Source organism: Convolutriloba macropyga, chromosome 1 (assembly GCF_964194025.1).
Source record: "Convolutriloba macropyga chromosome 1, txConMacr16.3, whole genome shotgun sequence".
Lineage (NCBI taxonomy): Eukaryota > Metazoa > Xenacoelomorpha > Acoela > Convolutidae > Convolutriloba > Convolutriloba macropyga.
This window is the reverse complement of record NC_134468.1, coordinates 4,851,806-4,865,359: the sequence shown is the minus strand read 5'-3', so window position 1 is coordinate 4,865,359 and position 13,554 is coordinate 4,851,806. Positions and strand designations below refer to the sequence as shown.

The 13,554-nt window shown below is 33.7% G+C and overlaps 1 protein-coding gene across 7 annotated transcripts in view; it reads left to right on the top strand.

The window, feature by feature from the left end:
• The window catches only part of LOC142344885 (uncharacterized), a 71,635-nt gene that overhangs the window by 43,300 nt on the left and 14,781 nt on the right, over positions 1–13,554 (top strand). For all 7 annotated transcript variants that reach the window (XM_075396932.1, XM_075396984.1, XM_075396949.1 and 4 more), the window contains 4 exons: positions 4,456–4,657; positions 7,069–7,229; positions 9,574–9,704; positions 10,492–10,627. In XM_075396932.1, the coding sequence (XP_075253047.1) occupies positions 4,456–4,657; positions 7,069–7,229; positions 9,574–9,704; positions 10,492–10,627 (630 nt within the window). The remainder of the gene's footprint in view (positions 1–4,455; positions 4,658–7,068; positions 7,230–9,573; positions 9,705–10,491; positions 10,628–13,554) is intronic.

Sequence of the window (13,554 nt, the reverse complement as noted above, 5' to 3'; positions counted from 1 at the left end):
TCTTTGAGACTAACTGAGTTAATAACACCTCTATATCTCAAATTTATTAGCAATAAAACATTAATAATTGGGACACTTCTATCAAGGGCATACAGTAAATTTTTGAAAGCGTTCTCTGACGTTTTTAAAATGGGGTAGCCTCGGATGAGTCTGGTTTGAACAGCGTTATTTTTTGAATCCTTGATTATTAGAGAATTTCTAAATCCTCGAAAAATTATATAGGCAACATTGAGCTCGAAGTCGTTAACTCGTTTTTTTAAAAAATTTATGCTAATTTCTCTATTTCTTGAATTTAGAGACGAGCCAAAATTTTTGGGTTCCAAAAAAAATTAAGTACAAGGGGTTGAAATTTTTGAAGATTCTTACGGCAAAATTATGCAAAAGTTTATCTTCCCATCTTGGTTTTCACATTTTGGCATCTTTGCAAGAGTGTGAAATTTTTAAGCGTTTTCGAGGACTTAGATAATTGTTCCGACCCCACTTGTGGGGGGGAGGAACTATATACTCAAATGGGTTTTTTTTTGTTCAGTCAATTTTGGCCGATCGATATATTCGTTGTAGAGAAATGTGAGTGGTATCATTAAAAAGCTGGTCCAGCGTAGAATTCAAAATTAAAAAGATTTGTTTGATTTTCGTTTTTTTTCGAGGAGTTTTCGAGGATTGAAGTTTTGTGTGAACACGCGATATTTGTTAATTTTTAGTGTAATTTTTCTCCAAATTAAAATATTTTCTATAAAAATAGTATTTCAAAATTAAATTTCACGCCATAAAATGAACCAATTTTTTTTCATAATAGACTAAAGGCGATAAAAAAGACTAGATCTGGTCTCATTGGGAAGTTCACTATCAAAAAAAATTCGAATTCTATTTGAGAGCTCTTTTTTTTATAAAACTTTTCTCTTTTTTTTTGTTTTTTCTTAAGTCACCTAGAGACAAGTCACTTTTTATATCAAGGTTCTATAAATGACAAACCTCCTTTACAGTCAGATTAAGCCCAATGAACAAAAAACATCGTTTTCAAGGAATTGCTCATGTTTTTCTGGCTTCGATTCTGAGTTTTCCTAATTTTAAATAAAATTTTGAATTTCTTTTTGAGATTTTACTAATTTTTTGGAGTCCTATGGCATGGATTCATTGACTAACATTGCAATATGTTCCGTAATGAGCATTATGTGAACATATCTAGTGCTTTGAGGGGACAGCTAACGGCTGTTAAGACTTAAAAAATAATTTTTCGATTTTTTTTTTGAACTTTAAAGAATCAAATTTTGAACTTTATTATCGTGAACTGTAAGTCAGTCCAGGGGTAACAGCACCCTCTTCCTTCCGACTGAAACCAAATTTAATCTGGTTAGCGGTTTTATCTTCTCGATATTGATTATTTGACTTCAACGACACAAGATTTCAAAAAACTAAAAAAAAATTTTGGGTATTTTCGTATTATTGGTTACCTTTGAAATCTTATCACATTATCCAAATATTGATAGCTCCCATTGGCTTAAAGAAGGTTTTCAATGGCTTACAGATAAAAATTTCATAGATAAAATTATGGTTTAAATGGCTTCCACACGTTCTTCTCGCACTTTTCTATTGATTTTTTGGTTTTTGCCTGTTTTTGTTGTTGTTTTAATAGTCTTAAGACCTATTGTGATGTCTTGTTGATTACCTATGCATGACAAACATAAATTTACTCCCATCGGGTCACTTTTGATTGTATTTTTTGACTTCCGTTGAAAACTATTGATTTTAATGGCTGTTATGAATTTAAAAATAATTTTTCGAAAACCTTTTTTTGAACACTAACAAATGTTAAATTTTTTCGTGAACTTCTAGTCAATATCAGTATTGACAGGACCCACTTGCTTTATACTGCAACTAAAGTTATTCTGGTGAGCGGTTTTATCTTCTAACTATTGGTTATATGACTTCAATGACACAAGATTTCAATTTCTTTTTAAATTTTTCTTGTATTTTTTTTCTGTATTATTGGTTACTTTTGAACTCTTATCAAATTATCCCAACATTATACACAATATCCAAATATTATTTAAATCTTGTTGGCTTCGAGAGGACGTTCAGTGGATCACAGATTTCGGAGAAAAGCTAATGGTTTAATTGGCTTCGAGACTTTCTTCTCGCACTTTTTTTACGGAATTTTGGTTTTTGCCTGTTTTTTTTTGTTTTCACAGTCATAAGATTTATTGTAATGTCATGTTACTAATCTATGCATAACAAACATTTTTTTCTACCTACCAGGTTATATCTGAGCGTAGATATTGAGCTCCGTTGAAAGAATTTGAGTTTAATGGCTGTTAAGAGTTAAAAATAAATTTTTGAATTTTTTCTGAATATTAACCAATTCTAAACTTTCTTTTCGTGAAATGCTGGTCATTGTCAGTACTAGCAGAATTCCTTTCCGTTCTACTGCAGCCAAAATTAATCTGGTTAGCGGTTTTATCTTTTACCTATTAGTTTTAAAACTTAAATGCCACGAGATTTCATAATTTTTTTTAAATTTTCGGGTACCTTATTTTATTTTTGGATCCTTTTGAAATCTTATCACATCAACCTATTGTTTTAGGTCCCCATTGTTTTAGTGATAAAGTTCAACGGATCATAGATAAAGTTTACAAAGAAGAGCTTATGATTTGAATTGCTTCGACATATTCTCCTAGCACTTTTCTACTGAATTTTTGGATTTTGCTTGTCTCTGTTGTCGTTTTCATAGTCAATAACTTGTTGTAAGGTCTTTTTGATGACATGTGATTGGCTAAAAAACTTTTTCTCCCATCGAGGCATAATTAAGCGTATTTACTGGCTTGCGGTGAAAGCTAATGAAATTAATTGCGTTGATAACACGTGTTTTCTCGAAAATTTCTTGGTTCTAATGTATTTGTTTAAGTTTGTTGATTTTTGGAAATTATATTGATAAGTAAGAGAAATCCCATTGCTCTTAAAAATTAATTGAAAATAGAAGAGTTTTTAGTGAAAAGTTCATTTTTTTAATGCCTTTGACACTTTTCTCGCTCAATTTTTTCTTGAATTTGCTGTTTCGTTCTTTAGGTAGCCGTAAATTGCTGACAGTTCTCATAGGCTTCTAATTGAGCATTAAAAAATGATGTTACCCGAAGCAGTCAGTTTATAGCGAATTGTCTTAAAGTTTATGGTAAACATATTGAAGTTTTTTCAAACTTTTCAGTTTTTGTTGTTCTTTTCGTCAAATTGTAACTTATTTTCATCAATGAGAGGTCTCATCCAATTTCTTGTATTTCAAGAGATAACATATCTATTGATATTATTTGTAACTGATGTTTTGTATGTTGGAAAGTATGGATTTTTCTGAACGTTTATTGAGCTGCTAATTTTTGTGTTTCTTTTTCTCTTCTTTCAGAACAATCGCGTAATAACCGATCCCATTGGTTTTCAAATAAGGCACAAGTAAACTTATTCAACCTCTCAGTTTTGATTCTCCAGTTGAATCAGTAGAATCGAACAATTGAATTAAAAATACATAATATTCAGATGATAGCTAACGACTTCAATGGTAGCAATAGCTTGTGTTTTCGAAAATCGTTTGTAATTTTTTGAGTTTCTCTTAGTTCGCTTCTATGGCTTAGTCTAAACAAAGACAAATCTTTTTGGTTTTGTAATGAGTTTTTAGTAATTTATTAAGTATTTTTTAGTTTAAAAGCTAATGATTTTTCAGATTTTTGAAATTTTTGGTTCAAAAAATGTTGATCAATTTTTAAGTTTCGTCTCACTGTTCGTTCTTCTTGTCGACTTGTTACCCAGTCTCATTAAAAAAACTTTTCATCTGCCGTTTTGTTCGAAAAAAGTAAACTTGTGTAGTTAAAGTTTTACCTGACTGCACTTTGACGTTGTTACTAGGTGCTTTTAAATTTAGATGTTCAGTTTTTGCCGTGAAATTTTTGTTTGCGCTAATTTTGTTTTTTGTTTTTTTTTGTCTCTTAGTCTCTTTAATGTCAGATCACGTTTGCGCTGTAATGAGGCCTGGCATTATGTAATTCAATTAGTAGATAAGTTGTGCAATGATTGCTTTGAACTCAAACATCTATTTTTGTTATCTTTTCATTTGGTTGACAATTTAGTCAAAAATGTAGATGAGCTCGGGTCGGAACATCATGTGCGAACGCACATTAACAAGCCGCCTTGTTTGTTACATTGGAGCAGCAATTTTCTCAGGTAATTCAAAACGGGCCTAAACTTTATACCAGTTCTTAATTGTCATTTATTTTTTTGCTAGGGGACTCATTTGCTGCAAAAAAAAAACTAGGAGCAATGAAAAACATTATTTTGGGCTTGAGAAGTCGATGAAAAAAGTATGCTGATTTTCAGACTATATGTGCTAAAAAAATTGTTCCAAATCCTGATGCAAAGAGGCCCGTATGTTGCAAAACGAAAAAAAAATTACCTAATGTTGTCAAATTTGCTCAGGCTGGCGAGAACAATTCGGACGCCGACCCGCCCAGAAAGAGACGCTGCGCATCTAATACACAATCGGATGCTTCTGGCGGTGAGGGTGGTGGAGGTGGCAATAATAGTGGAAACCCTGAGACATCGGATGGTCAACAGATACTCATAATCCGTACCAATGTCCAAAGGAAATTCAACTATTTCATATATAATTGCTTCTTAGGTAATTAATTGCCGCTTAAATAAAATTAAAACGTTCAAAATATAAACGTTAACAAAATTAAAACGTTCAAAAATTAGCGCAAAATTAGGTAGTAAACTGCCGTTTATAGAGGCGCACTTTCATAGTAACATTTCTTTTTCCGCTTTCCTTAAAGAGTCGACTGAAGATTGATAGAATTTAAATTGCTCCAAATTCTAAAAATGACAGAAGTACGTACGGAGAAAATCCGATTGGAAGTTTGACAGTTTTGCCTAAAAAAGTTGTAAATTGAGTTTCGCGTGAAATCTCATCTTGATCATGCCGCCATCGTTTAAGCAAGGTTTGGCATTGTAAGTTCAAAAACTTTGTGATCAACATGAAGAGATTTGAAGTTGGCTCACCTTCTGCTTCTGACCAAATTCGGAAACTTTCTTCTTCCGGATTTTCAAAGTGAAAATTGTTGTCATTTTATAGAGCGTCGAGCAATTAGATTTCAATCGATTCTCAGTCGATTCATGTAAACTCATGGAGGGAAACATCTATTAAAATAATACTCAAAATGCGCTTCAAAAACAGCAATTATTTTATGTAATTTTTCCGTTGATTGTTTATTTTTGTTTAAAAATTTATAACAGTTTGCTTACATCCTGTCAATCGTTTTTTAGCTTGTGTTTGACTAAAAAACTCAAATTTCACATTAAAATCAAATTGTGAAAGATATCTGAAAAATTTTACATGCATGAAATTTTATCATGAGCATAGCTAAAGACCGAGTATAATTAAATTTTACTGTTTTTGTAGAATGAAGGAAAATCGTTCTAATGCCCGATCAGTGTCAAATACTTGTCTTTCATCTCTCTAACAACATGATTTCTTGTTACTTTTTTTTCTTAAGTGGTGTACCACAGCGCCACCTTTGCAGTTTTTTCAGAGTTTCCAATTCACGGTGTAAGCAATAAATTTAATTAAGTATGCCTAGTGGGAGCGTAGGATATTAGGCGAAAACAATTTTTAGTTATTATGCAAAAAATCTGAATTAAGGTTTATTGGAGATTAGGCGAACACCAACCAAAACAATTAAAGGATGAACTTAATTATCCGTATGGTAATGTAAAATAAATTACGGACTAATTATTGACTTTGTAGAAAGTAGCTTAAAAACAATCAAAATAATCAATGCGTTCATTCAACCGGTCTTTCTAATTTATTTACATTAAAGCCATTGATAAGTATTTCAATCGTTCACCATTTTTTCCCTGTCAATTTTTTAAAAATCAATCAATATCATTGGTTGAAAGTCAATAACATTGTGATGACACTGGGTAAGTTAAAAGAGAATAAAAAAATTGAAAACAATTATTCATTTGGCACATACTTTTTAACAAGACGCTTTCTAGTAAAAACGACTGGATTTTGAATTACTTTTTTAAGAGTTTTAATTGCTTCTCGCCTATTTTCTACAAAATTATAGCTCAAAATTTTTTGCCTAATAGCTACAAAAAACATCTTTCGTCTAATCAAGTTTTTGCCTAATATACCATCTCCCGCTTATTTTTCCTCCGATAAATTCTCTACACTTGGTAATAATTTCTGTTGCTCAAAAGTAATAGAAAAAAATTGAACTTGGATTCTATAAACTTAAACACACAAAAATAATTTGCGATTGAATATACACGTGTGTGTTTCACAGATATATCTATGCAGAGCGGAAAGCATTTAAATAATACAACTGATTTCTAGATGAAATGCTAATAAAATGAGGGGTATGGGAAACTAGGCGAAAACTCAATTAGGCGAACGACATTTTGGTAGCCATTAGGGGAAATCCTGATTTAAACTTTTGTGGAAATCTGACGAATAGCATTTAAAACACTTAAACGAGGTACTTCAATATCACTTCATGTTATAAAGCTATCAAGTGTCCCGAAAAAGATCGTTATATGCAAAAGAGTTGTTAAATTACATGCAAGTTGTATCATTGCTTTCTTTATTTCGCATCTATTTTACTCAACTCAATGTCATTACGGCCAATGATTTTGATTTTTTAAAAAGTTACAGGAACAGAATGGTGAACGTTTATAATAATTATCAATAGCTTTAGTGTGAATGATTTAATGTTACCTGTTGACAAAATGCACAAAAAATTGGGGAATTGAGGTTGCCATACCCATTCTAATTGTTTTAATTGGTATTTTCCTAATTTCCGGGTAATATTTCAGATTTTTCGCCTTAAAGACTACAACACTTCCTTTCACATAATCAAGTTTTCGCCTGTTATCCTATGCCTCTAAAATGAACCTGAAATGTGAAATAGAAATTATATCACGTAATGTATTAAAAAATTACGTACCACAATATCATAATTGATATAAAAATGGGTTGCAAAGAGTGGCCTTGAAAAGCACATCTCAACGCGAGATTTGTTTGTTTAGTGATGGTTTTTTTCTCTATAATGTCATATGGCAACTTTGCCAACAAGCCAGAGAATGTCCAGTTCCGACTGGGGGGTGCTCTGACTCTGGTGCTGACGGCTGTCACATACAAACTCATGCTATCAAACTCTCTACCCACCATTTCCTACCTCACTCTCATCGTAAGCCATCCTTATTTATTTATGCTCACTCGCATAGTGATATAATTCCGGCTGTTAATTTTTTTAACGGAGTAAACGAAAAGTATTTTTTATGTTGCTGCTTTTCAAGGTGTTGACTTATTAGTAGATGGGCAAGCTGATAGCTTGCAATCGTTAATTACAATTACTGAAAAACAGTCGTCTAATATACTTAATTAACAGAAATAGAATATTTTGCAGCCCGACCGCATTTCCAATCTATTATTGGAAACTGTTTTAAGAGGCTTGTTCTCTTCGACAATTTTGCTTAATGAATTCAAGATTTTTCAGATCAGCGAATTTAAATTTAGATTAATGAATTTTTGTGTTCCATTTATGAACTATGCTGATTATGAATACTTTTGTTTTCGAAAAAGAAAACCTTTTCCAGGTACGCACATATGACGTCAAGCATTGCTGACAGCATAGTGAAAAGACTTAAAACAGACAAAATGTGTTTATTAGTAAATTGAAGTAAACCAAGCTATCATATCGAACAGATTACGTTGAGAAAACCATTGAAAATACATTATATTTAAAAAATTATACTCTATTGTTTTTTACTATATTGTTTTACTATTTATTAAACTATATTGTTTTTTTTTCAGGTTGATAGTAATTTTTCTACTCATTAAAATTTTTATGCGTGTATAGTGTTTATATTTTCAATGTGGAATAAATAGTTGATTAATTCGCAAAGTGTTTGACACAGAACCCAGCTAGAAAATTTTGTGTGGAATAATTAGAGTTAATAATAAAGAAATGGTAGACAATTAGAATTAGATTTTCAGCTTTTCTTTTGTTCAAATTTAGCCCCAAAAAAAGAAATGTTGTTTTTTGATCGGCATTTTTAGGGAAAACGGTCAAATCCGTTAAGTTTTTTTGTTCGCCTTGAATAGTTTTTTCGACATGGGAGGTTATCGTTTCTAAGCGTTATGTTCAGGAGAGGACCGTTTTTGATCATTTTTAAGTACTATGAAATCACCGTTTGTGACCGTTATTTTTAGGACAAGACCATTTTTGACCGTTGTTTATTCAGGAAACGGCAGTTTTTTGATCGTTTTTTTATACGTAAGAAACCGTTTATCGTTTTTAACCGTTCTTTTAGGACATAACCGTTGTTAAACGTTAGTTTTTTAAAAGAAAATGAATGTTTTGAACCGTTAATTTATAGCCGTTTTTGACCGTTAATTTTTAGGATCTAACCTTTTTTGAACCGTTATTTTTTTAGGAGAATATTTGAGCGCAACCGTTGTTTCTCATACCAGCTATCAGAAACTTGCTTATTTAGAAACTAAATAAGGAATTTTTTAGTGCAAATTTGGACAATTAGGAAAGTATATTTCTCCTTCACCAACTTTATCGTCCTAAATTTGACAAAAAGTCAAATTGGTCGGACGCAAAATTACTCAAGCGAAAAATCGCTTAATAAAGAAAAGACCACAGGACTTATGTAAATGCTACAAACTTCGTTTCAGATCACCTAAACAGAGAATCAGTTTAAAAAGGGTTAACCTTGATTAAACCACCTTAACTATGGTTACATAATCCATTGTGGTGATTTTATACGCGGACTTTTGCTTGCGTTAATATCAAACATAAAAGCTGTCAAAAACGTTCAAAAACGGTATTTTCCTAAACAACTATCAGAAACGATAATCTCCTAAAAACAACGGTCAAATGCAATCATTTCCTAAAATTACCAATCAAAAACGATTGAAAACAATCAAAAAACAATCATTTCCTAAAATTACCGATCAAAAACGGTCATTTCCCACACTAATTTGAACGTTTTTGATCGGCCTGGTCAAGAAGGAGTTTTAGCTTGTTAATTTTTGCCAATAATTTTAAAATGTGCAAATAATTTTCAGACGTAACGGAGAAATGTCAGACGCAACACTTTTGCTTTTAATCTGAATTGTTGTTTGCTTATAAATAGGTTGCATCAATTTCTTTAGTGGTGTATACAAAATCAATTTTTCAGATTTGGCGTTCTCACTCTTGTTATAAAACTAAACTTGGTAACCTGAGAGTAAAAATTTTATCTCGTCAAAAACAAGCTAAATTAACAGTAACGCGACCTACATGCAACCCATTATTTCTAGTTTCCTTAACTTTGTCACATATATTATATGGAAAAATGGGATCTATTCTGTCCCCCCCCCCCAGCTTAGTGAGTATAAATCTTTTATGACCCCCAGGCGCACGTGCTGTTTTCTTACATAGTAACGTGCTATATAACAAGATATAATTTGTAACTGGAGGTCATAAAAAACACTAGGGGGAAACAGAATAGATCCGAAAAATGAATGTGTGTATGGTTAAGGACATCTACGTGCTGTTCCAAATCTTCATGATGACTCTGTTGGCAGTGACATTTGCAGTGTTGCATTGGGTGTGGAGGTGGTATGCAGACGATATCGATTTAGAGGAACAGTTCCAACATTGTGAAAAAAGGTGGGGTCTTTCTCATTATAGCCCGCAAGAAATTACCCCCCCCCCCAAAAAAAAAATGGCGTGTTAAACCTGTGCGCAACCCAGATGCATGGGTATATTAGTAATTACGATTCGATTTTTCTTGATTTTATGAACCGAATTAGAGCGATTTAGGAAGATTTTGCGGGACTATGATTGGATTGATTCGAATTAAGTCGAGCATACCAGACTCTTTGCGACTATGATTCGTTGATGCCAGATCATGAGTTGAAATAGTGCGACCAAAAAGTTCGGTGCAGACCGTGTACTTATCGTCTGGGAGGGGGTATCCCCCCTGACAAAAAATTGTCGAATCATATTTCGACCACCTCATCTCGGAAAGGTTACAAGGATCATAAATGGTTCATATTATATGGTCTTATATTGAACCATATATGTTTTTGTATGATTTTCAAGATTGATCATTTCGGGCGCGCCTCAACCTGAGATGAACGTAATTGACACCCCGTACCTAACTCAGCCGAATTCAGTACTGAGACAGAGTCTAATTCAGGTCACATTTTGCACTGAATTTGTCTGATTCAGAGCTAATTCAGTGATTCAATCTGAATTATCTTCTGATTCATAAGAATACAGAATAATTTCTCTGAGTTTTGCTCTGAGTCAGGGAGATTCAGAAATCAATTCTCAGTTGGTCCTGAAATCCTCCTGAATCAGAACTGAAACTTGAACTTTCTCTGAAATTGCTCTGAACAGGTACAGATTCTCACTGAGATTAACGTAATTTGCAGGGTTCCCTGTTGTGTAGATTTCAGTTCGTGACTCCAGAGACCAAGTGTGAATTGACAGCATTGGCCAATCTGTTAGACGTCATCTGTGTGTCAGTGCACGGGACCATCCAAATACTCTTCAACATCACATTCACAACTTACGTATACAAAAAGGTAATTCCAAGAATAATTCCAAGGTTAATACTTCCCAATTTGGGAACAGTCCGGGGCAGAACAATTTTTATGGAATTGCAAAGTAACGTACAACCTGCTGTACAACAACACATAATTTAAAAGGGGGGTCATGAAAACAACCCATTGATATATTATGATGTTTACCTTTATGAGGCGCAAAGCGAATTTTTATCCACATTTTTGAAAAAAAATAACCGTTAGCTCATAACCAGTGATGTACGTCCCCTTTGGCCGGAGCCTTAGGTATTTAGTCATCAGACCCTTAGAGGAATGAATTCAAAGCCATGAAGATCAGCGCATCGGTGCGAAGACCACCCGGGGTCTAGCTCTTTGAGAAGTTGAGTTCCATGAGCCTCAAGTCTCCTCAAAACCATCTTTAGGGAAATAGCAGAGCACGTGTTGTCTGGACCAAACATGTAGTGTAACCGCTGTTTATCATTTTAGCTCTGCGATAACAGTTGCAACACTACTGTGTGATTAAATTTCTGTGACTATCACTACATCTAGCTTGTCTGGAACTTGCACAGTATTTCCTACTAGAAAACTTTCATTTCAGATACTATTTGTTCACAAGGATCAAACACCTTTTTCCCTTCCCCTACTCGTCAACTTTTAATTAATACAGTGCAGCAGTCATCCTAAGCTTACATTTCGAATGTACTGGCCCTGCGTTCGTTGTCTAATAACAAGGATTGCAGGCCGATTAGTGTTCACAGGAGACTTTAATTGGCATCTAGCCAAATCACTACTAAAGGGTAAAAACTCATCTACTAGTCTCGTTTTCACTTTCGTTACTCTGTCGATTCTCGAGTCAGTAAATAACATCTTTCGCTCATGGGAGACACTTCCAACATGTAGAAACCGGCCAGACATGACTAAAAGAGCTTCTTTTATAACAGTGCCCCGCCAACAACCACTTTTCATCCCTTCTTTCGAGAGCGGTTTTCCAAGCTCTGCCTCAACTCCTTCATCTGAGGCTCTTGCCTGCGCTGGTGAGTATCGGTCTGGAAGGAATTTCAGCAAAGTTTGTTTTGAATCCATCGTAGTTTGCTCAGTGCACACTCCTCAGTCTATCCGCTTAGTTAACTACCGCGAAATGAGCTTGTGGCAGTTAACCAGTTAACCAGGGGCTTCCCGATGAGGTTGCGGATCACGTCCCAATCGCTGATTACTAACCCTCTTTGGGACGTGTTTGTGTTATCAATGTGCTTCCATGTTCCATAACCAGTGGTACACAAACTTACACTTTAGAGACAAAAACTCGGTAATCTTCAGCAAATGAAAAATTCTGGAAGCCAGCATTAGCAGTAAAAATAAGAATGAGCGATATGTTTCTAATCGACCAACGAGTTTTTCACCGGAATTGATTGGTGTTTTGATGTCTTTGCCTATTACTAGCAGTCTTTGTGGTCCCATATTCAATATTGTAGAACTCATTGTACAATCAATTTGTTCTTCAGTTGTCTAATTGTACAAATTTTTTTCCCATCTTTTTGTTCTATTTGTCATAAAGTTTTCACTTTGTCATAATTATCATTATGAGTAAAAATTTCCGATGATTTTCAATTTTTAGAAGTTAGCGTGGCAACATTTCGTAGATCGGAAATCAAAAATGTCATCCCAATTTTGTAAATAAAACTTTCAGAGCATTTTCTGTGTCCTTAATCGTACTAATATATGTAAGTATTTTTCAATAGTGCTCTTTTAATTGACAAATGTTCTAAAATTTAGTTTTATATTTTCTGTGTTCTCAATTTCACCTGTTTTTTCTGGCAGTGTTGTTAACAATAACTTTCCATTTGATTAATAAGGTTTCATTTCACAATGTTTTTGAAAAACGTATACTATTTATTCAATTTAGCTCAAATACGAATTACGTGGTCATTCTGTTATATTTAACGAAAAGGTCGAATCTCAAATTGAGATGACGAAATTTGTAAAGTAACACGGCAGCTCCTGTTAGACTCTGCGTAGCACAGAAAGTTCCAAAATACGTCTCAGTTTTGTTTTTAAAAAAGTCTATTCTGGGAATAAAAGCTCGTTTGACTAACAGTTGGACGAATTTTTTCCGGATTAACCTTAAATTCTACTTAACTTGAATCGGAAACTGGAAAACATAGAAAGTTCATCTTGTTGTAGTTTCGACAGATGTATGAACATTCATTCTGAAACAGCTTTTCTCAGATGCTCGAAGTCCAACAAGAGCACTTAGTTGCAAAGAAATTCAAGCTTAAACAATCACAGGTAGTGTTTTGCAATCAAACTGTTGTTGTCAATTGATACACTAAAGGTAGCAATCAAATAAATTACAAGATGTGGTTGGCTCATTAAGTCACAAAATGTTGCTGACGCAATTGCGTGTAAGCGTAAATGAAAGAGCATATTACTTGTGCGTTCGCACAGATTGTTCCAACTGGGAAATAGCCTAATGGTTAGGACCTAGGGCCCTTAATCTAGAGGTTGCGGTTCGAATCCCGGTGGGATCAAATCTCTTTTGTTTGATATAGATGTAATCCAGAGGTCAAATTAAAAGCATTTTTGACCTATTCCGACCTTGAAAAGAGCATCAATTACGTTTGGCTGACAACCTTGCTAGTTGTCTGATGCAGTAAATCTTACGTACGTTTTTCTCTTACATTGAGTCTTATCAGTCTTATAGGTGTTGAGTCTTATACGTTGAATCTTATACGTTGTGAAATACAAAAAATTTGGATTTCCTGTACCGAAACAGGATTTTGCTTGCTATATCGACTTTGTACCGATACATTAATGATCTCAAGAAAATAAGTCTTGAATTCTTATTAGTTTTTTTATAAAGATTTCGATTATTGATCCTTTTTGAAAGTTATCGCAACGAGAGCGGACATTTTGGTCCACCGAGAGAAAAAATCAGGGAGCACAACAAC